This window comes from Rhinopithecus roxellana, chromosome 4 (assembly GCF_007565055.1).
Source record: "Rhinopithecus roxellana isolate Shanxi Qingling chromosome 4, ASM756505v1, whole genome shotgun sequence".
Lineage (NCBI taxonomy): Eukaryota > Metazoa > Chordata > Mammalia > Primates > Cercopithecidae > Rhinopithecus > Rhinopithecus roxellana.
Window position 1 is genome coordinate 57798416 of NC_044552.1, and position 26496 is coordinate 57824911.

Consider the following 26496-nt stretch of genomic DNA (forward strand, 5'->3'; position numbering starts at 1 on the left):
TCAGATGAATATATTTTTATTTCCAAATTGATTTCTAATTTAATTCCTTTGTAATCAGAGAGCATATTCTGTATCAACAGTTATTCAGATTTTTGGTCTTACCATCTTTACACACGTAAAAATTATTGAAGACTCCAAAGAGCTTTTGTTTATATGAATTGTATCTGTTTATATTTACCATATTAGGATTTAAAACTGAGAGGTTTTTAAAATAAATATTTGTCCATTAACTTTAAAAAAGCACGTTAACACAAATAACATTATTATCAAAACAACTATATTTTCCAGAACAAAAAACAGTGAAAAGAGTAACATTGATTTGTATTTTCATAAATTTCACAATTTGTCTTTAAGGTCTGGCTCAATTTGGAAACAACTGGATTTTTATATTTGTTTCTTCATTAAATTTGTTGCGACATCACATGTTGTTCAGATTGTAGACAATTCCACTGTACACCTATGAGAGAATGGGAATAAAAAAGGAAAATAATGTCTCATTATTTTGAAAATAGTTTTGACCTTGTGGACTTCCTAAAAGGGTTTCAGGAACCCCCATGGGTTCCCTGTATTATATGATCAGAACTGCTTATTTACATTATTTTGGATCCTTTTCAATCTATTGAGACTTGTTTTATAGACGTGGTCTATCATGGCAAATGTTCGGTATACACCTGTGTACATCTGAAAACAACATTATGTTCTGCAGTTGTTGGATACAGTGTTCCATAATTATCAATTAGGTCAAGTTGGTTTTTAGAGTTATTCAAATCTTCATCTTTTCGATTTTTATTTTTTTCTATCAATTTCTGAGAAAGGTGTTAAAATATCCAGCTGTGATTGTAGATCTGTACTTTTCTGTTTAGTTCTGTCAAATTCTGTTACATGTATTTTGGATACCAGGTGTTAAGTACATTCACTTCTAGGATTGTTACATTTTCTTGATCTGAAAATTATAAAATATCTACATCCTAATTTCTGGTAATTCTCTTTGTCTTGAAGTCTGCTTTGATAATGTAGACATACTGTTTCTTATGCTTACTATTTGCAAGGTTTATATTTTTCTATTTTTTACTTTCAACCAGTCTGGGTCGTTAGATTTAAAATATATGTAAAATAATGACATATTTAAATAGATATCATATATAAAGTATTATATTTTTGCATATACATAAAGAGAGAGAGAAGAAAGGAGAAAGGTTTCTGATTTTTATCCAGTCTGTTAATTTCCACCTTTTAATTAAAATATTTATAATTTATTTACATTTAAATAACTATCAATATGATTGAGTTTAAGTCTGTCATCTTGGCATTTGTTTTCTGTTTGTTCTATCTGGCCTGTATTCCTTTGTTCTTCCTTTTCTGCCTTCTCTTGGGTAAACACTTTTTTTTAGTATGCCATTTGATCCCTCTTGTGAACTTTTCATCTAGCCCTCCTTTTGTTATTTTTTAATGGTTGCTCTAGTCTAGAGACTACAGTATGCATCTTTAACATATCATAGTATGCCTTAAACTAATATTAAACTACTTCACAAAGGAAGAATGTCACAACAGTATAATTCCATTCAAACCACCCCCCCCTCGATATTTGTGTTTTGTCATATATTTTATTTCTACATGTGCTGTAAACATCATAATTCATTTTTTTGCTTTTAATAATCAATAGCATTTTTAATAATTTTAAAATAAATATAATAAGGTCTTGTCTATTTACGCACAAATTTATGCCTTCTAGTCCTCTTCTTCCCTTCCTTACCAATCTTGGTTCCCATTGGGTATTATTTTCTTCAGTCTAAAGAATACTTTTTTGAAAAAAAATCATTTCTAGAGGGTCACATGTGCAGGAGGTAAATATTCTGAGCCTGTTTTTCTTTTTTTCTGTTGAAAATGTTTTTCATTTTGTCTTTACATTGTTTAATAAATTTATTGAGGCATAAATTAAATATTATAAAATCCACACATTTTATGTGTATAACTCAATGACTACTAGCAAATTTACAGAATTGTACAACAATCATCACAATAGTTTTAGAATAGTTCTATCCTCCACAAAAGCTCCTCATGCCCTTTTGCAGACAATTCTTTCTCTTTTTCACTCCCAGTTGCGGCAACCATTATTTTATATTTATGGACATTTCATATGAATGGAATAATGTAATATGTGGTACCTTGTTTCTTTTAATTTAGCATAATATTCTTGAGGTTCATTCTTGTTGTATCATGTCAGTAGTTTATTCCATTTTATTGATGAATAAACTATATTTTGATTATCTGCTCACCAGTTGGTGAGCCTTCATATTATTTTCATTTTTTGGCCGTTATAATAATGCTGCTATAAACATTTAAAATCAAACTTTTGTGTCAACATATGTCTTTGGTTTTTCTTTGGTAGATACCTAATTAGTGGAATTCCTGGGTCATATGTTAAATTTATATTTAACTTTTAAAGATACTATCAAATTTTTTTCCTGGCCAGGTGCGGTGGCTCATGCCTATAATCCCACCACTTTGGGAGGCCCCGGCAGGCAGATCACGAGGTCAGGAGATGGAGACCATCCTGGCTAACACGGTGAAACCCCGTCTCTACTAAAAATACAAAACATTAGCCGGGCGTGGTGGCAGGCGCCTGTAGTCCTGGCTACTCGGGTGGCTGAGACAGGAGAATGGCATGAACCTGTGAGGCAGAGCTTGCAGTGAGCCAAGATGGCACCATTGTACTTCAGCCTGGGTGACAGAGTGAGACTCTGAAAAAAAAATTGTTTTCCCAAGGGGCTATATACCATTTTACATTCTCACCAGAAATACATAGGGTTTACCTTCATATTTGAAGGTCATCTGTTGCTGAATATAAAAATATAGTTGATAATTTATCTTTTTTTCCTTGACTTAAAATATATTGTTCCATTGTATTCTGTTCACCATTGTTTCTCCTAAGAAGTCAATAGTAATTCCTGTTGTTATTCTCCTGTATGTAATGTCTTTTTCTTCTTCTTGCTTGATATTTTCTCTTTAATTTAGAATTTTAGGAGTTTATGATACATCTAGCTGTGGTTATCATGAAGTTTGATGAGCTTTCTGGATTTGTGCATTAGTATCTTTAATCAATTTGAGGAAAATTGTGGCTATTATTTCTTCAAGTGTCTCTGCATCATTCTCTCTCTCTTCTACTTTTAAGACTCTAATTACACATATTTAGAATATATGTCCCACAGATCTTTTTCCCTATTTTAAATCTAGTCTAGATAAAGTATTAGTTTTACAGACTTACTCTTTGGCTGTGACTCTTTAGGATTCTGATCCATTATCCTAGCCCACATGAAACCATAAAAGTTTTCTATGAGTTCATCTGGTTTCTCCTTATGCTTCTCTATGGCAAATTCTTTCTCCCACAACTACACCAAGGATGAAAGCAAACATGTACTTTTGCTCCCATGGGAAGGGCTTACCACTTTATGGAATTTGGTTCATTTAGGTTTTCCTTTCATCAGATCTCTGGGTTTGAAAGAAAATCTATGTTCTATACATAGTTCGTGATTTTGTGGCTTGTTCTTTTTTTTTTTTCTTTTTTTAAGAGACAGGATCCCACCCTATCACCCAGTCTGGATTATAGTGGCGCAATCATAGCTCACTGCAGCCTTGGACTACTGGGCTCAAGTGATCCTTTCACCTCAACCTCCTGAGTAGCTGGGACTACAGGCATGAGCCACCAGTCCTGGCTAAAACTTCCTTCTTGATAAGGTGATTTATGATTCCACTGCTGGCATTCTATGTCTTTCTCCACCTCACCTTCTATACCAGATGTCCCAGAGACACAGCACAAAGAAAACTCTAGCCAAATGCACAATATCTGTTCTTTAATAGAGCATTTTCCCTGATACTCTTTCTCCTTACCTATTCCTATTCCAGGGCTGGTTCACTTAGAAAGTAACCTAAGAGTCTTTGTCCCTTTTCCTTGAGCCTAGAGCCAGTCGTTCATAGCCAGGTTCTTGTTTCTCTACTCTTGACACTCTAACACTACACTCAAAAGACATATCTCAGTCAAAGAAAGAATATGATATCTCAAAGCTCCAGAATTTCCAAAGGTGTCCACCATAACTAACAGGCACCCCAACCCAAATCCCAATCTAAGCAGTTGTGAGTGTGTATAAGCAAGCTGCCATTTTATAACAGAAACAGCCTTTTTATGCATTTCCATGTGGCTTCTTACATTTCCTTCCTTACCTTCCTCTGTTCTAGCTTTTTGATTTACCACAATGCTTACCTGAAAAGGAAGAGTAAATAAGATATAGGACTGACATTTACTTTTCTTATTTTTTTTTTTTTTTGAGACAGAGTCTTGCTCTGTCACCCAGGCTGGAGTGCAGTGGCGTGATCTCGGCTCACTACAACCTCCACCTCCCAGGTTCAAGCGATTCTCCTGCCTCAGCCTCCTGAGTAGCTGGGATTACAGGCGCCTGCCACCATGCCTGGCTAGTTTTTATATTTTTAGTAGAGATGGGGTTTCACCATGTTGGCCAGGCTGTTCTCAAACTCGTGACCTCATGATCCACCCACCTCGGCTTCCCAAGTGCTGGGATTACAGGCGTGAGCCACCGTCCCAGCCGGTGCCTTTCTTTTAAGCAAATTCGTCCAACCTATGGCCCAGGATGACTTTCAATTTTGCCCAACACAAATTCATAAACTTTCTTAAAACATTATGAAATTTTTTCTTTTCTTTTCTTTTTTTTTTTTTTTTTTTAGTTCATCAGCTATCATTAGTGTTAGTGTATTTTATGTGTGGCCCAAGACAATTCTTCTTCTTCAAATGTGGTCCAAGGAGGCCAAAAGATTTGACACCCCTGCTTTTAAGGATGACCTTCCAGTGGTTAGAAATACAGAGCAAGTCATTTGATGGCCCTACCTGCCATTTCATGCAGGTAGAATCTTTTTAAAGTACAGGGCATTAGCAGCCTACAGCTTGACAAGATTCAGACATATAATCATAATGTATTTCCAATTATTTCTTATTTATTTATTTGAAATTTTATCAATAATAAGTGTCTATTACTAATTAAGGTTTTTTAAAACTAGTAACTTTACTAGAAAATTTTTTCTGATGTCATTCATTTGACCAGTTTTGCTTTCATACTCATTTCTTAAGCTCGGTTTTCTCCCTTGGTCTCTTTCTTGACACATGCTATCCATCAAATAATGATATGCTACATGCTAATTTGCTAATTTAAGACATTCAAATTAAACTTTAAAAGAAAGGTTTTCCTTCAAGGATTCATTCAAGGATTAAATCCTCTTGCTTCTGTTTCTATCCCCATTTGGCTTTTGATTCTGTATAAAATTAGATTTTGCTTTTAAGCAACATGCTTCAACACAACATGTACATACATCTGCTATATTAGTTAAGGAAATGATTTCTGTTTTACCAGATACACCCTAAAATTTCAAGGACTTACCAGAAGAGAGACTTATTTCCCACTCGTGTAATACCCCATCACAATATGATAGAAGAGGGGGTTGAAGGAAATAGGAGTGTGCTCCATGGAGTCATTCAAAGATCTAGGATGGTAGAGGCTCTGCCATCTTCAACACTTGGCTTGCAAGGTCAGCTTGAAGAAGAGAAATGAAGATTCTAAAGGAACTTCTTAGGGCTGAAAGTAATAGGAATTGTTTTCTGCTCCCACTCCATTGGCCAGAACTCAATCACAGGATTACACCAGAGCTGGGCCCTGATTGGGAAACAACTTTTCAGAAACAACTCTGTACTATACAGGGGAAGCACAAACCTTTGGTGGATTTTCAGTCATCTCTCTTTATATGCATACATATATCTAAGACTTCATGGCTAAGTCTCTAAATTCCAGCATAAATCTCTAAAATTCTCAAAGCTTGAAGAATTAAGGAGTTGGATAGTGGAGTAGGAGATTTCATGGCAAGCACAAAAGACTGTCTTGGTAGTAGAAGTAGCAAGTGGAGGTGCAACTAGGCTAGAAGATCTCAGAAATAATCTGTCCATGAAAGGAAGCAAAGATGGGATTAGCTTATCTTATCATTCACTCATGCATTATTTCATTCATTTATCAGACATTATCTTGATTAGTTGCTTTATGGCAGGCAATGTGCTAAGTGCTGAGGATACAAGGATAAATAAATTATTTATACCATCCAGTGGGGCAGCAACTATAATGGATTCATGTACATTATGTATGTGAAAGTAATATACATTATTTTAGTGGAGGAGAATGGCTTTCCACTATGGTAGCCTAATGAATTCCCAGTGTAGTCTCAGAAACCTATTTTCCTATTGGATTCTAACATTTTCTTTCTTTGTATATATGCAGACCCTAGTTCCAACTTTGCATTCTACTTTCACAGATAGTAATATGATATTTACTTAGTACAAAGATCCCTCAGGCCACAGATTATTTGCAGAATGGATTTAAAAGGGGTGAAATTGAATGCAGAGATGGTCAAGAGGCTGCTGTCATAGCTTTTACTGGTTCTCTCTTCCATTAGGAAGAAAATTTAAAATCCTACCCATAACTCACAAAGCTCTTCAGGTCAAGCCACTGTCTAATACTTTAGCTGCTTCCCCATAGCTTCCCACCCCGATCCCTAATTCCACATTGGGCAACCCAACAATATCGGGCTACTCACAGTTTCTCACACTTTGACACCTCATTCTATGGCCCAGCTTACATATAAAAGTCACTCTGTGCTTGTCTGCCCATTTAGAAAACTAAAAAACCACTTGCCTCTCAAAATTCAGCAAAATGTGGTTTCCTTACAGAAATCTTCTCTAACTCTCCTTCCCGCACCGAACTTAATACTTCTCCTGTGCTCCTACTGCATTTTGTATTCATATCATTTATGATGATATAATTTATAGTATATTACATAATACCACATCATATCATATTATATTTTTTCGTGTCTTTCTACCAAGACCTCTTTAAAGGAATAGTGACTTGTCATCTTTCTATGGCCCATGCCTAGGTTGATACTGCGAACATAGTATATTCAATAAGTAGTCATCGGATGGGATGGGTGGGTGGTGGATGGATGGATGGATGAACTGATAGTGGGTTGATACCATCATGTGAAGAAACCCTCTTTAATTCTTTTTTTTTTTTTTTTCTTTTTTTTGAGACAGAGTCTCGCTTTGTCGCCCAGGCTGGAGTCCAGTGGCACGAGCTTGGCAACCTCCACCTCCTGGGTTCAAGCAATTCTCCTGCCTCAGCTTCCTGAGTAGCTGGTATTACAGGCATGCACCACCATACCCGGCTACATTTTTGTATTTTTAGTAGAGATCGGGCTTCACCATGTTGGCTGGAAATGGCCTCGAACTCCTGGCCTCGAGTGATCCACCCGCCTTGGCCTCCCAAAGTGCTGGCATTATAGGCGTGAGTCACTGTGCCTGGCCTAACAGCAATGGAAAAGCAGTGAAGGTATTTGAACCAGGGGAGTGGTATGATTCACAGAACTAGTTCACACAAAGCCAAATCTGGTGGTACTGAATAAGAAGGTGGGATCGGCAGGGAAGCAGAGTGAATATGAGGCTAATAACAGACCTTTGTTATTTTTGAGTTGCCCAGCATTCTAATGCACTTTCTATACTGGGGAAATTCACTCCCCATTGCCTATGGTGGGGTAATTACATGCCACAAAGAGGCCATGAAGATTAAAATTATTTAGCCAGGCTTCCTGGCAGTTGGGGTTGGGGTACATGACTCAGGCTTGACCGATGAGACACCGCACCCGAACTTTGACTCTAGAGGATATGACACAAAGTCACAGGGACAGTTAGTGATCACTTACAGCAGCAGAGGAGCAGTGATGAGGACAACATTTGGAGGGTTCCAGTGGTGGTATCCTAGCTACACTGGTTTCAGTATCATTTTGGCTCTGGTCTTCTGCATCTTAGACCTTCTTGGTTTCTACCTAGTTTCTGAAGCTGTTTCTCAAGATTCTTGTTAACTCTGTAGGAGTGACCTGCTAATCCCCTATATATTATTTTTCTGCTACTTAGCCAAAGATATCTCCTATCATTTGCATCCAAGTGCTCTGTCAGGTATAGGAATTGAAACAGTGGTGACACTGGTGGGTGCCTGCCCAGCATCCCTCGACTCCTAACGTAGATTTTTTACTTGCATATCCTTCCATTCCCATGCAACCCGCACTTCAGGGAAAACTGAGAGCACTCCTCACTCTAGGGGTGAGTCTAAGTTGGCTTTTTCACCAGAATGTTAAATCAGCACATTCCCTAGCCCAGCCACAGTCATGTTCAGAAGTGAACAGGTGACCCAAGTGTCCCTGTTGTGGAATAAAATAAAGGCAGAGGGAACTACTGGCAGTTGTCCTGGGAATCAGCTTTAGAATAACACTGACCTTCAGAAGACAGAGCTAGAGAGACAGGACCTTGTGATAACTTCACTGAGCCTCTGGCTTAACCAGCCCTGAACCCCAGTCAAGCTATGGACTGCCAATGGAAGAAATCAAAGATGACTAAAGTTACGATGCAAGGTGAGTAGGGGGAAGGTGGTGTCACAATTAAACAGGAAATACAGAAAGAGGATCAGGTTTGGTGAGAAGATTAGATGTTCAGATCCAAATATGGTGCATTTGCTTTTCTAGAAGTATTTTTGTACTTTAAAATCCTTTAAATTCAAATAAAGAGTAAGGCTCATCAAATACTTTCACATGTTTACACCTCAAACTAAAGTCTAGGTATTTTTGAAAGAGTAAAAATAGCTGCATAGAAGGACCACAGTTCACAGATTTCTGTGTTGCTTTTCTCGTGCTGTAGGTTTTAGCATGAGAAGAAAAGCAGTGAAAAGGAATCTGCTTCTAGAGTTTTGACTACTCAGAACTGTAACCGTACTGCAATAATACTCTTCCTTAATTAGTGCCAATAAAAACAAGTATCTCTTACCATTGTAAGAAGTAATCTCATTTTTTATCCTTCCCCTTCTTTTTTTTTTCTTTTCTGTTAACATAGAGATTAATGATATTAGCTAAAGATTGAAATGAGCAAATGTGTATGTGTATCTCATTGTCATGGATCTATGTCACAAATGTACTCTTGTCACCTGTATAACTAAGCTATTTCAGTGACAGTTACCACGATCTACCCAGGTTGAGAACCTTAGAATCTCCTTTGAACACTTCTCCCTGCGCTTTTTTTTTTTTTTTTTTTTTTGGTACCTCCAATCTGTTTCTCTCCTCACTTTATTCCCCATCCCCAGATCATTACCATGACAGCCAATTAATTGTTAAACTCTAAACCCTTTATCTCCGTGGCATTTCTCATATCCATTCCCTTTCTTATATCACTATTGCATCTCCATAATCCAACCCCCGTTGCCTCTGGCAAGAGTTTTGGAATCACCAACATTTACAATCCTTCCCCACTTCAGTTTAACCTCTTTCACCACTCTTTTCATGAACTTTTGATAGATCCACATATCTTACTGGATGAAATATACCCACTCTTAATCCTGACACTCAAAGTCCTCAGATATGTGGCCATGACCCTCCTTTCCTATCTTCTTATAATGCACCATGCCCTGCTCAGGCTTTCCATTCCGATTAAATGGGCTGTTCACTGGTCTTTAAACACAGGCCTATCCTTGCCCACAAGGCTTCAATTCACCTTAGCTCTGTCCAGCATCCACATCACATGCCCTTCTCTTTCCTTGAAGCCTTTCTTGATTTTTTTTCAGTGGATGAGATCTTTCATCTCTTTAAGGAACTTGCCATTGTCCCTGGCACCATCTTCCGCTTGGAGGTAAGACTATGAAACCTTGACCTTTTAGCACCCGCCTCTCTGTCTCTAAAAACCACCCCATCCAGTCTAGTCACTGAGTTCTCTTACATTTCTACAATGTCTCCAGCAGTGCTCATTGCTACTTATAGATTTCAACCAAGAAATTCAGCCAAGTTGATTTCTGTTCTTCTAAAGTTACTTTGAGATGCCTATTTCTTTCCCTCCTACTTTTGCTGCTTTCCAAGCCAGTCTTCATATCACCACTGTAATTCTTTCCAAAATGCAGATGTGTTCATCTTCCCTCCTCTAGAATGTTGAAGTTTGTATAGCAGAAATGTTGAGAAGTTAAGAGTTCACACTTTGAAGGCAAGCCATTTAGCTATAATCTAGCTCACCCACTGTCCAGCTAGTTATCCTTGGATAAATTATGTCATCTCTAAATGGGGACTATGGTGAAGTTTAAATACATTAATGCCTATGAATATCTACAGAGTTCCTTCACAAAGTTAGCCCTAAGGAAATGATAGTATGATAGGATGATAAGTTCCAAATTTCAACTAAGATACCATAAATTAATAAATATGACATTCTAAACAGAGGTAGGTTTCACACCAAAATGCAGATTTTCTAAGCAGGTGACCCAAAAACGAGTTAGATAGCACTATATCCTGAAAGGGAGATTAATAAGATAAAGGGAGTGGAGATAAAAAGATCCCTGCCAAGGTTGTTTTTGTAGAAATCCATGCTGGGACTCCTGCTTGGACCTCAAGAGGGAGGTTTAGGATGATGCCTGCCCCCTCAACTCAAGACTGTTTGGGAGAAAGAGGAGCATCCTTTCCGTGGAGTCATTTGAAGACCTGAATATCTAGTTCTCCATGATTGACTCCCACTTTATTGTCCTTGGTTATTTAATCTAGGTTTGTCTGTGTTTGTGTGTATCGGACAGGACTCTTTTAGTTGTTAGTGACAGAAACAATACTTGAATTAGGTTGAGAAAAAAGAGAGGCATTGACTGGGATAATGTTAGCATATTAAAATAACCAAAGGAAGAGTTGAATAATGAGACCCATGGCAGGACAGGGCATCACTGGGCCTCCAAAGTGACTGAAAATGAGGATTCCGATGCTTCCAGAATTTGATTTCCTTTCTCCATTTCTTCTTTCTGTTTCTGATGAATTTGTCTTAATTCAAAGGCACAAGTGAAAAACATAGCAGCAGCGGTCCCAAGCTTTCTGACACCACAGGGGGCTGGTGCTCTCCACCCAGTTTGGATTTGGAAAATCCTCATGAGAAGTCTGACTGGCCTGGTAAGGGCCTCCTTCAGATACATCCAATATGGGAGGAGAAGGAGAAGTTTCCAGAGAATGCAATGCCCAGAAGACAGGGATGCTGAGCAAACACCCTCTTTATTTTCATCCCTGTAATTTTTCAAGTGTGTCAGCTTCTTAATCATGGTACTGCCCAGAATGAATGTGCCTGGTTCTGATATTGAGGATGGAAAGGGGAAAATATGTCTTCCTAAATAATGAATTAAGGCAGGGATAAGACTCTTGGACCTGGGGAGGAAGGTACGGCAAAGAAGAAAAGACAGTGGCTTCTTAGGAGTGCCACTCAGGGATTAGCTGTACGGTATCTGTGGGGCCTCAGCAGCAGTAAGGTGCTAACTGGGCAGTGGTGGAATGAGCACTGTCTCTGAGTCAGCCTGAGGGCATTGCAGCTGCCACTTAGCATGGACCTTCTGCACAATGGGGAGAATGGGGATTGCACTTTGTGCCCCTCTTCCTCCTTTTTCAGTGTCCCTCTGAATTCTCATGGACCTCTCCTGCCCACACCTCACCATCCCCATTGTCCAGCAACCTGAGTCATCTTCATTTGCCTCAGCCTCCCTTCTTAGGTTCACTCTCCTTTATAGGGACCTAGGTTATAGATTTATTTCTTGTCTGTGTGACAATGTCTGTTCTCCACTGACTTTCCAAGCAAAATAATTCCGTTCATTCATTCATGTATTCATTCATCCAACACACTCACTGAGCTCTCACTGCATAGCAGGCCTTGTTGTTTGGGGGCACTTGGAGATATAGCTGTGGGCAAGGTCGAGGAGCCCGCTTCTCACGAAGCTGGCTTTCCATGGAGGGAGATAACTATGCAAATAAATATACAGTATCCATTAGTGGTAAGTGCTTGGAAGAAAAATAATGCAGGCTAAGGAGATAGTGAAAGGAATGCTACTTAGATAGGCTGATCAGGACAGGCCTTTTGAGGAGGCACATTGCAGAGACATGAATGCTGTGGAAGGGTGAACCCTGCCACAATGAAGGGAATAGTGTTCTAGACAGAGGGATGGCCAAACACAAAGGCCCTGAGGTGAGAATGTGTTTTTGCATGTGATGGACAGACTCAAGTGAAGTATCATAATGGAAGAAACACAGGCGACTCCTAACCATAGGAACAAACCTTAACACCTTGCTCATAATAAGAGTAATGTAAAGTAGAAAACTCAATGAGATCTCTACTGTGTATTTAGGATATTTTGATTGCTAGTGTCAGAATCAGAATCTGAATTAGCTGGAGAGAAGGTAAGAAGGCATTGATTTGAGTAATGCTGGCTGAGTTCACTTGTAGAAACATGTGCGCCTATAGAAAGAGAAATGCAAATCAAAGCTTCACTGAGATAACCACATCTTACCCACCAGATGGGTAAATGTCGAATGCATTCTGAAACACACACTGTGGAGAAACAAACTTTCTCATAAATTGCTGGTGGGGAAGAAAAATAGTACAATTCCTGTGGAGGAAAATTTGGCAACAGCTAGTGAAGGTATATAGATATTTGCCTTTTAACCCAATGTTTCCACTCTAAAATCTGTCCCAAAGGTGCAGTAACAAAATATGAAAATTCAAAGTGTATGCGTTGCTGCATTATTTAATAGCAAAAGGCTGTAAACAACCCAAATGGGGACTAATAGCAGAAACTTTGGTAAATCCAAATAGTTGAATACTATACAGGTATGAAAAGGAAAGGGCCTATTTCTACATATTACTATGGTGTGATCTCCAGCATCACATTTTATGGTGATTAAGACCAAGACAGAAAAAAGTGTGCAAAGTATGCTATCATTTATGGGATAAAGGATGGGAAAATAATATACACATATACTTGTCAGATTTTTTTTAAATGAGAGAAGCTAAACAATAAGGATGTATGAAAGGGAAAGAAAGAATATTGTGATCACAGGGATAGAAACTGGATTTCTTTGTAGATTTGTAGTTTTGATTTTTGAGCCATGGAAATATTTTATATAATTATAGCACAAAATTAAAGAGAAAAGCAATCATTAGGCATCAAAAACAAACGAACCTAACTTAGTATCTAGTTGGTGAAATAGATGTGCTGTTCTAAATGACTGTAAGACATAATTTGTACATGCTGTATGGGATATACTCTAAAGACAAAAAGAATGAGAAAAAAAATCTTAAACTCTTTCTGGTTGCATTAATATTGTGATTCCAAGGCTGTCATGCCTATAGCATGGGATAAGGCAACTAGCTGATTATGTTGCTGGTAAGAACCAAGATATCTGGTATGAAAGAAAGGGATACAAGTGTAAGACTGATATGTTTCAACAAAATCTCTGTAGTCCTGGATCTGAAATGGAATGATCAATCTGAACTTATGGCTTATGTTATCTTTAAAATGTTTATGTATTGTCTAGCTCTGTCCACTGAAAAGGCTTATAAAGAATACCCAACCCAGTACAAAGAGCTCCTCTAAACTTCCAGATTGAAATCTTAAAATATGTTGAAATATTTACCAAATGGAACTGGGGCTCCTTGGAGAAATGCCTGACTCCTTATCTAAGGCAGGAAATGAACAAGATGAGCCTGGAACATCTTGTCATACCAGAAGGTAAGTGGCCTTTGAAGATTTTTCAAGGGACTCAGGAGCCAACCTGATTAGATTCCCACTAGCCAAAGATGGACAATTTGAGCATTAATAAAATTAAACTACAATGGATTGTAGTTTTATATGTTTAATATGTTTAACCATCACATATGTTTAATTCATGAATTCCCAATACTTTAAAAGTCAAAATAAAAAAAAATCCCTCAGTGGTCTTTGCAGGGTAATAGGGAAGTAAATCATGAAAACGAAAACAAAACAAAACAAAAAATACTAGTTAGGCTGAGTGCAGTGTCTCAAGCCTGTAATGCCAGTGACTCTGGAGGCTGAGGCAGGAGGATCACGTGAGGCCAGGAGTTGGAGACCAGCCTGGGCAACATAGCAAGACGCCCCATGTCTCACAGAAATTTTTTAATTAATAAAGGAAAAGAAGCAAGTGTTTATTTTTGCCTTTGTTACAAAAACTGGCTCAAAGTAACTAAATAGTAGATAAGAAGTAGTTCCTCTTAATGGAAGTGTTCCGTGAATAAATGAAGGAGGAATATCATCATTGGGCAACTCCTAGTAAATGAATGCACCTAGACATTAAGCATGAAGGAACTAATACCACAAAAGAGAGACAGCCAGACTCTATGTACCCACTGATAGACATACACACAGCACCATCTGGGAAGGAGTCTTGCCAAACCTGAATCCCTTAAGCCTCTGGATCTAAACAACAGAACCTACAGGCAACAGAAAAATCTGTTAACTTACACTATGTGGAACTTCTAAATTTCACTATATGTAAATTCTAAAGGATAAATAACATGGCTTCATCACTACCAACAACAAACTGCAAGGAATTAAAAAAAGAGATGGAGGAGAACTCTAGATTAAAAGAGACACGAGAGACACGGTAATATGGATCCCAATTTAAATAAGCAAACTCTTAAAGAGGAAAGAAGGAAGAGAAGAGACACCAGGATGTGATTAAGGAGAGCAGGAGAAAGGATGGGAAGTGAGAGGTCATCGTAGTACAGCTGGAGAAATTTGAACCCTGGCAGGACGTTTGGTGATACTAAGGAATTATTCTTGCTTTTTGGATTGTGTGATGATATGTGTTGCGATTTCAAAATAGGAATCCTTTATCTTTTAGAGATATATACTGAAATATTTATAAATGAAATGATATGATGCCAGGCAGCTGCTTCAAAATAATCTGGAGTGAGTATGGAAGTGGGTGAAGACATGGAGCTGTGGTTTTCAGGCTTGAGCTTGCATCAGAATCACCTGGAGGGCTTATTAAAATACAGATACTGGTCTTCCCTCCTGAGTGTCTGATTCAGTCTTGGGTGGGGCCCAAGAATCTGCCTTTCTAATAAGCTCACAAGTGATGTTGATGCTGTTGGTCTGGGGACCACACTGGGAGAGTGACTAGTGGAGAGGAAGCAAGATTGGCCCCGTCTTAATTATTCTTGCACCTGGGTGGTGGATATGTGAAGGCTCATTATTACATTCTCTCTTCTGCTGAATATATTTGAAATTCTCTATAATAAACATTTAAAAAACAGGTGATCCAGAAGGGTATATAGAAGGAGCAGAACCTTTGACAACCCATAGCTGTAATGGGAACTTCTGTGCTCATTAGCAAAACAGGTTTGGCTGCTGCTACCACAGCTTCCTCTGGGACTGGAAGGTGTGCATCTTCTCCTGCTGAGGTGGAGGTGAGTGTATCAGCTCAGCTGTCCATCCTTTTAGAGAATTGCCTGGACTGAAGGGAGGGCAATGGCCTCTGTCCAAGGAGTCTGTGCATAGTGCATCCTTTCCTCAGTGTGATCAGTCATTGCAAGAGCAGAGATTTGGATGAATCCCAAGGTTTCCTGGCCACTTCAGCTGGAAAGGACACTCCTGAACAGAGCTGTGCCAGGACTCAGCTCTCAGAGATGAGAGGTTATTGCCAAACTCACCATGCCCTTGCATCCCCCTGCAAAAACCTCCCTGCAACTCCTAGCTGTAGGAGGCGCCTCTATTGGTTTGAGCCTCTCTACTTGCCTTTTTAGATTCATTTGTGTATTTATCCATTCATCCTTCAGACGTTTATTAGAGTACCTCCTACATCTCAGGCATCCTTCTAGCCCCTGGGAATGCAGCAGGGAACAGAATAGGCAAAAATCTCTGCTTTTATGGAGATTAAATTCTAGTTGTGGGGACAAGCAGTAGACACATAAAGAAATAGATGAACAGAACAATTTCAGGTAGTAAAAAGTGCAGTGAAGAAAGCTAAAATAAAGATGCCAGGATAGTGATTGACTCTGTGTGTGTATACATGTGCACACATTTTTTAAATTTTAGCTGATTGGCGAATATTTTTCCAAAGAGATGTGATCTGAGCGGAGATCTAGATGATACGAAGGAGCAAGCCTTGAAAAGATCTGAATATTTTCAGAGAGAGGGAATAGCAAGTGCAAAGGGCCTGAGATGGGAATGAACTTGGAATTTCTTTCTTTCTTTCTTTCTTTCTTTCTTTCTTAGGGAGGAGGGCGGCGGGAGTGGGGCTTTGGCTGGCGGGAGGGAGGGAGGAGGGAGGAGGGAGGGAGGAGGGAAGGACGGGGAGGAAGGAGGGAGGCCGGACCTCAGGGCCGGTAGGGGTCCTTGGTTCCGAAGAGGAAGTCGTCTGCTGGATTATAGGGGGAGTGACGGCTTGATGCAGTCCTTCCGAGCCGAGGGAGGCCGATCTTCTTGCTTTCTTTTTTTCCTGCCTTCCTGCTCATCTGTTCCTTTCTCCTTCTTCCTTTTCCTTCCTTCTTTCCTTTCTTCTTTCTCTCTTTCTCTCTTTTTCCTTTTTTTCCTTCTTTCTCTCTCTCTCTTTCTTTCTTTCTTTCCTTCTCTCTCTCTTTCTCTCTCTCTTCTTTCTTTCTCTTTTCTTTTCTTTTCTTTCCACCAATAAGGCCAATGGGGCTGGAACAAGAAGGGTGAAGAAACATGAGAATGATATGAGATGATGTGGGAGAATAATCTGAGTCTAGTGTTTACAAGGCCTTTTAGCCACTGGCCAAAGTACATCTATATTCCAGGCATTTCCAAGGTTGCAAGTCAGCCCCTAGCTATAAAAAACACATTCTCGGCCAGGTACAGTGGTTCACGCCTGTAATCCCAGCATTTTGGGAGGCCAGGGCAGGTGGATTATGAGGTCAAGAAATCGAGACCATCCTAGCCAACATGGTGAAACCCCGTCTCTTCTAAAAGTTCAAAAATTAGCTGAGCGTGGTGGCCTGTGCCAGTAGTCCCAGCTACTAGGGAGGCTGAGGCAGGAGAATCATTTGAACCCAGGAGGTGATGGTTGCAGTGCGCTGAGATCGCGCCACTGCACTCCAGCCTGGTGACAGAATGAGACTCTATCTCAAAAAAAAAAAAAAGAAAGAAAGAAAAAACAGTCTCTCTAGAGAAACAGGACACTTATTATAACAGGGGAGCCCCTTGGGCTCTCTAGCCAACAGGAAAATGACCATATTGTATAGACAATTGACTACTAAAAACCCAATACTTTGGGTGTTTAAAACCCACTAATTTTAGTTCAGAGTTACTGGAAAGTTCCTTTGCCCCAGAAATCATCTGCTCTTGATGCCTAGAACTCTGCCCTAAAAACACTGTTTACCCAACTTAAGACTCTGTCTCCTATTAAAATATGGATTCCTCTGGGAGGGGTAATACTATGGGTTATCAGTCATTTAATACTTATACAGATGAGTTGGCAGCTGTCCTTGAAAAGATATTGTAAAAGAGGAAAGCATAAAGTTAGTGGGTGCTTGGATAGCAGGAAGGAATCTGCAGGGAGAATCAAATTAGAAAGGGAAAGCTGAGGATACATCAGAAAAAAAAACTGCCTATTTTACAACTTCAAGTAGGGCTTTGCTTCCTGGATAATGTCCTCTGGCCAGGGCACGTCACAGCAACGTGCATCTTTTATAGCTCTTTCCTAAACATAAAGTGTGAAATAATTCATATAGCCCCTTATGTAAACACAGCAATGATTAGAATGTGTTGCTTCTACTTTGTTGTTGTTTCTTCATGGGCTCTGGGCACACTTGGACTTTGCCTCTGTGGATGAACTGTCACTGATATGGCATAACGTTTTCATGAGTATGAAACAGTGATGTGCTGGAACAGCCCGTGTGAGCAGATTACATGCATGTCTTCCCAACTTTGTATTCAGTTTGACTTCACACTGACTGCCTGAAATCAGCCATGATGAGCATATTTACGCCATAGAAATTGACGAATGCTAAAAATCGAAATGTTTCTTTTCAGAGAGCTGATTGTTAAGCATTTACCAGTATGCTGTGAAATGTAAAAAATAAATTTTAGGATATGCCATGGCATATGAAAAAATATTCATTTCTTGGTTTTGCCTCTTGAACAGATGCCAATTATATTCAAAATCATATTTGCCTTTGTATTACTTTACATTTTAGCTACATTTGTACAGGTAGGTACCCCATTTACCTTTTCAAAAGCTGCCTGGTACTTCATATTGGCCAGGTTTTGCATCATCTGGCTCTGACTGCCTTGTATACTTCAGGCCCCAGCCAGATTTAACCCTGAGCGAGTTTTGCATCCCAATGCCTTATTCTTTCCTTTGGACATTTCTAGTCTGTTTTTCCCTAGCTGAAGGGCTCCCCTCGCTTATTCTCTGTCTGCCAGTGTCTTTCCCATGTTTCAAGGTCAGAGCAGAAATTTCCTTCCCCTCTTTGATGCTCACCTGCCATCCTAACATGGGATCCAGCATTCAGCATTCATTGCTCTTTCTCCAGTGCTCCCACTGAACACTTCCTATACCTCTTCAGCCATCACCATCCCTGCCTTTTGAAATGTTAGTCTGCATGTCTTATCTCCTCCCCTGGATTTTAAGCCCATTGATGATAGTGACATTTGCTTTTCCATCATTTTATCCTTGAGAGTATCAGATGCAGAGCTTTGCATAGTCATTACTCGATATTAGTTGGATTATATGCATATATTATTTAATATTTCCCACAGTGTCCTGGACAGCAAAATAAATGCCATTGGAACAAATACACAAAGACACACACACACACACACACACACACACACACACACACACACACAGTTTCATCAGTCTAAATATCTATATTTGTACCCTGATTATCTTTAGCATAGAAAATGCCTTGTTGAAGGGGAATATTGGACTCAAGTGTAGACCAATGAGGACAAGTGAGAAAGCTTCTACTCTCAGTCTGAAATGTCACCTTTCTCATCTGCATGTAAAATTGGGAGGCTTTTGTCCGGTCATGTGTTAGAAAACTACCAATCTGTTATAAATCAGGGTGTTCCAGTGGCCACTGAAGATCCAGCTGAACTCTTAAGGATAGATGCTGCTACCATGTTAGTGAGATCTATTGGGACTTGTGTAACTAATGATAAAATAAAAAACAATTGGAGATTTTTTCTTTGGTCACTCGTGTGAAAGGAGGCTATTCCTGTTTGATTGATTGATTTATTAAACAAGTATCATTTTCTTGTGCCAGGCAGTCTGTGAAACGCTCGAGATATAAAGGTAAATTATCTGTGGCCTTGCCCATCAGGGATTTATAATCAGGAAAAGAGCCTGAGAAAGCAAAAGGATGTGTTCAAAGTCTCAGGTGAAGTCAAGCCCCGGGGATCTGACAGGTTCTGAGCCATATCAGTGAGTTTGCCCATTAGACCCCGCCATCTGTCCCCGTGTGAAACATTTGCTGTAACTCCTTTCCATGAACTGCTTTTGGTTTGAATGACCTTGGAGACAGCCTGAAATCCCAAGCTTGGAAGGGTGCTTTTAGCGTTACTGGTCTGCACTTACGGTCTTCAAATAGAATTTCCACAAACCTGTAATTATCTCCTCTTAGCATGCTCCCTAAATGACAGACGACCAGCTCTTTAGTCACTCCAAGAACGGATTTCTATTCAGCCCATGCCCGGGATGCATTAGGATGCCCAGAACATGTGTGGCTGCTCCGAGTGGCACAGAGCAATTAACAGAAGCCAGGCAATTTGCAAAATGCCTCAACTTCCTGCTCATCTCGAAGGCAGAAAATTGTCAAACCTTAACCTCAGGAGGCTCATCTGCAGAATTACACCTCCCCCACCTCAAAGAAGAAACTCTGGTGTCAGATTCCCCCCACCCTCCTGCTTTTTGCAAACATAAGCACTCGGCTGCAACAACAGCTATGACTCAGTTCCTAGCTAACACTGCCTGAATTGATTTAGTCTGAGTTCAGATTTAGCACATAATCATGTTCAATTTGCTCCACTGCACTGCCTAGAGATAAAAGGCTTGGAGAAAAAAAAATAGCTTCAGCTTGTGTCAGTCTTTGTGGTGATGTCATTGCCATGAGCGAGCCGGGCCGTTCGTTACTCTGCTGTGCTGCCTCAGACGCGGAGGGCTGCGTGCAGTGGGAGCGGGCTCCAGGAGCCCGAGCCTCCAGCCGTCCCCAGAGGAAGGCAGCACCGGGGCCTGGCCACAGCAATATACATCTGGAGGCTCTTCCCTTCACTCCCAACTCTGAGGTTGCCTAACTCTTTATTAAAAATTCAGAAGGGGGAATGCCAGCCCCTAGCATGGACTGTGATGTTTCCACTCTGGTTGCCTGTGTGGTGGATGTCGAGGTCTTTACCAATCAGGAGGTTAAGGTATGCACCTGCAATCTTATTTTTTCATTGTTGCTGTTACTGACGCTGCTTGGCAGAGCCTTTTTAGCATGAGGAAATAAGACTTTGGTTAATAGTTTTCAGCTCACAGTCTGTGCTAGAAATGCATGTGGTAAGTGCATGGCTACATTCAGTAGAATAAGTTGGAAGAGGGACCAGCATATTATTTTTAAATGTGAAAAGGTCTGCCATTATATGTTTCGTCTTTTCTTTTTTATTAGGTGATCCCTGGTCAGTCATTTCCGAGTAGACACATTTTCATATTCCCATATCGTATCTTTGTCAATAAGGAGAATTTTCCAGCCCTCAATGTCAAGAGGGATTTTGAATCAATGATTACATGAAGAAAGCACACATAATAAACCCAGCATCCAGGCCAGCCTGACAGTGGGGCAATAACCCTTTCTGGCATGTCACTTAACTATCCTGTGATGTGGTCTTCAAATTAAACAATAGCTTTTCTACAGATGGCAGTTTCAGTCCCCAGCTTTCTGGAAATCAAAGTTGGAGAGCAGCTGCCTATATTTTCTTTGTCACGCAAAGAAAGCAAGTCATTTTCCTTGAACAGTTGTTCATAAAGAAAGTTTAGGCATAAATATTTTGCATCTTAAGGCTTAGTATACATGCTGATCCTCACTGATTGCTGGCATCCGTTGTTGATTTGTCATATGTAATTGTCCTCTGATGATATTCATTCTCTTTTATTTTCCATTTGGCTTTATATTATGAAAAGATTATAGGCTTGTAAAATGGAAATGTTTATTTTTTCTCTCATATTTAATAGAAGAACTAGCTGAGGCTTCTTATTTAAGCAGTTCACACACACAGAAGGTCAGTTGTTCATGGTGTGGTGGGAGGAATAAAAGGGGAATTACATGGCATAATCATTTACCATCCTTGCTTTAGTCTTAACTTAAAGAAAAACCCTGAATTCTTTATTGTTGGGTGTGCAAGTGACACCCTGGTGCTTTACAGGTGAGGATTTATGTGTTCTTGGCATAACACATGGCTATGTCATTCAAGATTGCAGCTTTAACAATCTTTTGAAATAGATTTGATAATCTGGCTTCTTGTTCTTGCATATTTTAAACATGTAGCCCTGTATTTACCAATTTTTGTGCCAGTGCCATGGAAGTGTCCACCACCTGTCATATGAAGGTTCAGAAAATAAGGATATAAAGGTTTGGCACTGCCTGTGATTGCATTGAGAATGGAAACATGCATGCAGTGACCCACAGTCCTGCCAGCCATACTTCCATAGCACTTGAGAAGGGAGAGCAGTCATCAGACCCCTCCAGTTTAAAGCCAACTTCAAGTCTAGTGTGGGTAACCAGATAAAGAGACATATTCCAGTAACCACTGGAACATAATTCCATCTATGGAGAATAAAACTTCACAGGACCCTTCTGTCCTCAACAGTTATCTGTTGTTTACACACTTGCCCTGAGAATGTCATAAGATATTCTCAACTTTTTTGGTTTCAGAAAATATAGTGAGAAAATATTTATTGGAGATCTGCAACATGCCAGGCATTGTGCTTATATAGGAAAAAGTTTAAAATATGCTTGTATAGCATATGTGTCTATGATATAGATATAAAAATAACCAATTGCCCAAGGTTTCTTAAAGACAAAGAATATTTTGTGGAATTAAGAGGACACAAAGTTGTTACAGCTGTTTGTATGTGAGTGGGTGGAGTGGTTTTATGGAAAAAATGGTATTTAAAGATGAGTAGATTTTATACAGAAAGAGAGAAGGCACAGCATTTTGCAGTCTAGTGAGTCGATCCTTTTGACTGCAGTAGGTTCTCTATGAGAGATTAGAGGGAAATGGGAAAGGAGGTGAGTCAGGGCTAGATGGTGAATAGCTGATGCTGTTCTTCATAAATTTATGGGGTTTTTCGAGGAAGACTCTCAGCAGAAATATGTGCTACATGTCCTTACTGCCATTAACTCTGAATCATGATGGGCTTTTTCTCTTTTTTAGAGTATCTAATCTTTATGTGCCTTAGTCTTCTCATATAATGTGAAAATAGTAGTGATTTTTACCTTATTAGCTTAGGGACAAGAGAATTATACACGTAGAATAATTAACACAGTGCCTGAGTCATATTTAGCACTCAATAAATGTTGGCTATTGCTATCATCGTCATTGTCATCTTTGTAGGCACTCTCTGAAAGTGATAGGTTACTTTTACCAGTTTATCGGAATGTCGTAAATCCAGCTGAGTTTACAATGACAGTCTAGCACACAGAAAATGCTTTCCCTCCCACCCCACTCCCAATATACACACTCTAGCCACCTAGAAAACATGGCTTTCCATTTTTGATATTTAATCATCTAATGTTAGGCAGTAACATTATTAAAAACAAAGATCTACTTTGTGCTTATTAAAAAGGGGGAAAATGAACAAATTAAGGTGGGCCAAATGTTATGTATTAAGAAAACCTGTGCTCCTTCTTCAAAACTGACCATTAGTCTTATCACGAAGAAAGGTTCAAATGTAAAATTCTAGGCACCAAACAAAGCTTCCCCAAAGGTATCCGTCTTCTTCGTTCATTACTAATAACTGGTGGAGCCAAGAGTTCCTTCTTCAACGTCTTTAAGGTTTATTGTCAGAGAAAAGGGAGGCACATGGAAAGGGTCTGTCTCACCTGCTTACATCCATCTTGCTTAACCTCGGTCGTGTTTGTTTGTTTAATAGGCATCCCTACTTTCTACATGTAGCCCCCTTGGACAAGCAGCCATACTAGGGGGATGCAACCAGCAGGTCTCCTTCATAAGTACAGGGGTTTATTTGAAATAGTTAGAAGCATTTACAAATCCAGTTTCCCATAGTGACATAGAAAGCCTCATCCTCCATGGTGGCTCTCAACTGATTGCATTAGAGGCCCCTCTGACTCCAGTTTCCTAAATTTCATCAAAGCTGCTCAAGCAATAGTACTAAAAAGAGGAAGAAATCAGACAAATGGAATTCTGCCATGTTTGGCTGTCTCTGGAAATTCCATTGGTGGTGCTGTGAACTTAGCTGTCTGTTCTGCAGCATGAGAGTTCTCAGAAAGGTCTAGAAGTTGGGAGCCCTCAATAGAAAATGCTAGAGGGAACTGCGGAATTTCTGTGTGTGTGAATGTGCCGGGTTGATTCTCTCTGATATTCTCATATTTCTAAAAGTAGTCTTCCCACTCCACAAAGAACCAAACTCTTGGGAAAATGAAAGAGATCCAAGAGATTGGTAATGAAATTTACATTTCACTTTAGTCCAGTGGTTCTTAAACCTGATTGCACGTTGGTATCCCCTGGAGAGCTTTTAAAAATATTAATGTGCCCAGGCCCTACACCCAGAACTTTTACTGACTGGTCTGAATGGAGCCCAGTCATAGGTAATCATATAAAGCCAGCGTCTTGTCTCTTTTAGGCACAAGTAGGTACAGGTGAGGTCAGCCAAGAACTGTCTAGAGTAAGCTCTGCTTAAGCACTTGGATCCTTATCTCCCCAGCTAAGACTTGATGTATGCAGTTTTAAAAGCAGTATCTCTGAGCTGTCAGAAATGTTGAGGCTCACCCAACACTTCAGTTCTCACACCTGCAGTTCCTTCACCTGATTCTGAGCCAACGGCAAATACTCTTCTTTACTGCTGGCCGCTGTGGGAGGCCTTCTCAGAGCTGCAGAGCCTGCCTGGAACAGAGCGCCCCCACTCTGCCAGGGGGCATCCAAACCTGGGGCTGCCCCTTCTCTGCATTGGTGGCTTCCTGCACGGAAGAAAGGGTGGTTCCTCTTCTCTAGGTTGGAGAGCTTCTGATTCATGTACCAGGGATCCAGCCTCGTCTCCATGGGCATCCATGTAGGACACAAGGAATTCACAAAGCTCCCTTCTGCTCATTAGAGCAGGCAGGAAACATGACAAATCTTATAAGAAATACAGAAGCTTCAAAGACCCTTGGGAGCTCGAGAGATTTGTTCATTCATTCAAAACTATGTGTAGAGCACATTACCTACCAGGCAATGCTCTAGGCCTAGGAGTTTGATAAGATAGATGTCCCTGCCCTCATGGAGCATATATTCTAATATGGGATGCAGACAATGAACTAGTAAACAAGTAAATATACATTGTAATTTCAGCTAGCGATGAGGGCTATGAAGAAAAATGAAGCAGAGTAAGGGATAGAGCATTGATGGGGGAGGAATGTGCACTTTTGAAAAGATTGTCATTGGAAGCATCTCTGGAGAAGTGACAGTTTATTAAATGTCATTGTTCCAATGTAATTCTTAGATCTAAAGAAAGTTAGAGAGCCATGTACAGAGCTGAGAGAAAATCATTCCATGTAGAGCGAATAGTAGGTAGAAAGAGAGGCCATCTTAGCCATCTTATCTGATGTGCTCCTATCTAGTCCCCCTACCACCACCATTTAACCTGTTTGAATCATTCATTCATTTAGGTACCCATTGAGATGGTCACTGTCTCAAGATATAATTTATTTTTTTTAAGGAGACTCCTTTTCAGAAAATTGTACTTAAACTAATTCCCTCATCCTACGTTTTAAGCCCAATAGCTCTCTTAGGGTAGGGGTAAATACAAGTAGAAGTTTGTTTTCAGCACAGTAATTCTTCATATGCTTGGAATATTAGGGTTGCTACAGGACAGCTCGTTTCTCTTCTGAAAGGTCAACGCCTTTTTAAGGTCACTCATAAATCCTACTTTCTGTCCTCTGCTTTTGAGAATTTCTCAACATTCTCCCAATCTATGTGACCTGAGACAATCTCTTAACCTTTCTGGACACAAAATAATCATGCTGAGAAAAATCCTCTATTGCTTTGTGCATTTTATTTTTCTTTTTACACAATAGTATATGTGACTGAGTCAGAGTCTATTTGTTTCATGCTGTTGTGTGAGTTATGAAAAAGACCACATCATGGCCACTGAGTACAATGAAATCTCTCTGTCATACAAACCACTGGACATTTCAAATTATTTGTTTTCTATGGTGGGAGGAGAAGGATGAGGCTGAGTTGGTATGAAGCACTTTGTATTCTGCTTTGAGGTCAAACAAGTGACACAAGTGAGTATGTGTCACTTGTTCAGGAATTGTTTTGGAAGAGAAACTTAGGTGGGTGTTGGTCCAGAAAGCTGGTTGAGCTTCATGCCCATTTCTTAAGTTTTTTTGTGAGCACTAGGGTAAGGATCTGGGCACAACCAACCATGACCTATGGCTCTGCAGAGCTCTAAAGCTCTTTAAGAATTTTCAAAAACCATTGTGTTCACTCAGTAACTTAGAAGTGTTTGAGTTGTATATTATTTAATCCTCAGAAATGGTAAACCCTCTAGAGGTATTCATGGTAATGAACATTCAGTAACCGAAACGTGAAGTCTACCAAAATGCTCATTCCCTATTCAATGACTGTAACATTAAAAATAATATTTTGTCATACATCTCTAGACCACCTTTGGTTTATGAAAAACAAAAGGCAGTGTGTGTGTGAGGTGGCAAGAGAGATGGCATGTGTATAACAGATTCTAACCCTCCAGCAAAACAAATGTTGCTGTTTCTCTGGTAATAACATGGGCTAGAATTGAGGCCATTTTGGAAATAAATGAATTAAAGCAAAACTGAAAGTTAAAATTAATCATCCCTATAGCAATTATTTAAGAACCTGACATTCTTAAATGTACAATACTAAACATTTTCTTGCCTCTGAAGAAAGTAGCAAACATCTTTCAGAGACAGGGAAGAAATGATTTTATGAAAGTGATACTCCCTGAGAAGGTTCAGAGGCAGATTTCTCAGCCAGCTATCACATTGGTAAAGGCAAAGTAAACTGTGTTCAACTAATAACATTGTTAAGTGGGGAAATCAACTAAAATCTTGTTTATCTGTTTAAAGAAACTTTTAACTGTTGGGAAGTAACAGACGTTGGCAGTTGCTACCTCTAACCTAAAGTCAGATAGATTAAAACAAAACAGCAATTTTAATGAAAAATTGTTTTCCTAAAGAAACAGATTTTAATGTAAAATTCAGAGAGTACCATTTGCATTCTTAGTGATTCTGTTTGAGTTCAACTATCAGTAATTTATATAGGTTTGTTTTAGTATTTTCTGATAAAGCTTAGAATTGACATGTAAGAAATAAAATGATACCTGAAACCTTTATTATCACTT

At 39.5% G+C, this 26496-nt stretch overlaps 1 protein-coding gene across 2 annotated transcripts in view; it reads left to right on the plus strand.

Moving 5' to 3' along the window:
* The window catches only part of RCAN2 (regulator of calcineurin 2), a 265377-nt gene that overhangs the window by 149813 nt on the left and 89068 nt on the right, over positions 1 to 26496 (plus strand). Inside the window, exon 1 of one of the 2 annotated variants that reach the window (XM_010356488.2) lies at positions 20118 to 20324. The exons of the other annotated variant lie outside the window; for it this stretch is intronic. Coding sequence (XP_010354790.1) covers positions 20238 to 20324 — 87 coding nt within the window. The 5' untranslated portion in view covers positions 20118 to 20237. Of the gene's footprint in view, positions 1 to 20117; positions 20325 to 26496 lie in introns of those variants that run through there. 2 annotated transcript variants of the gene reach the window in all.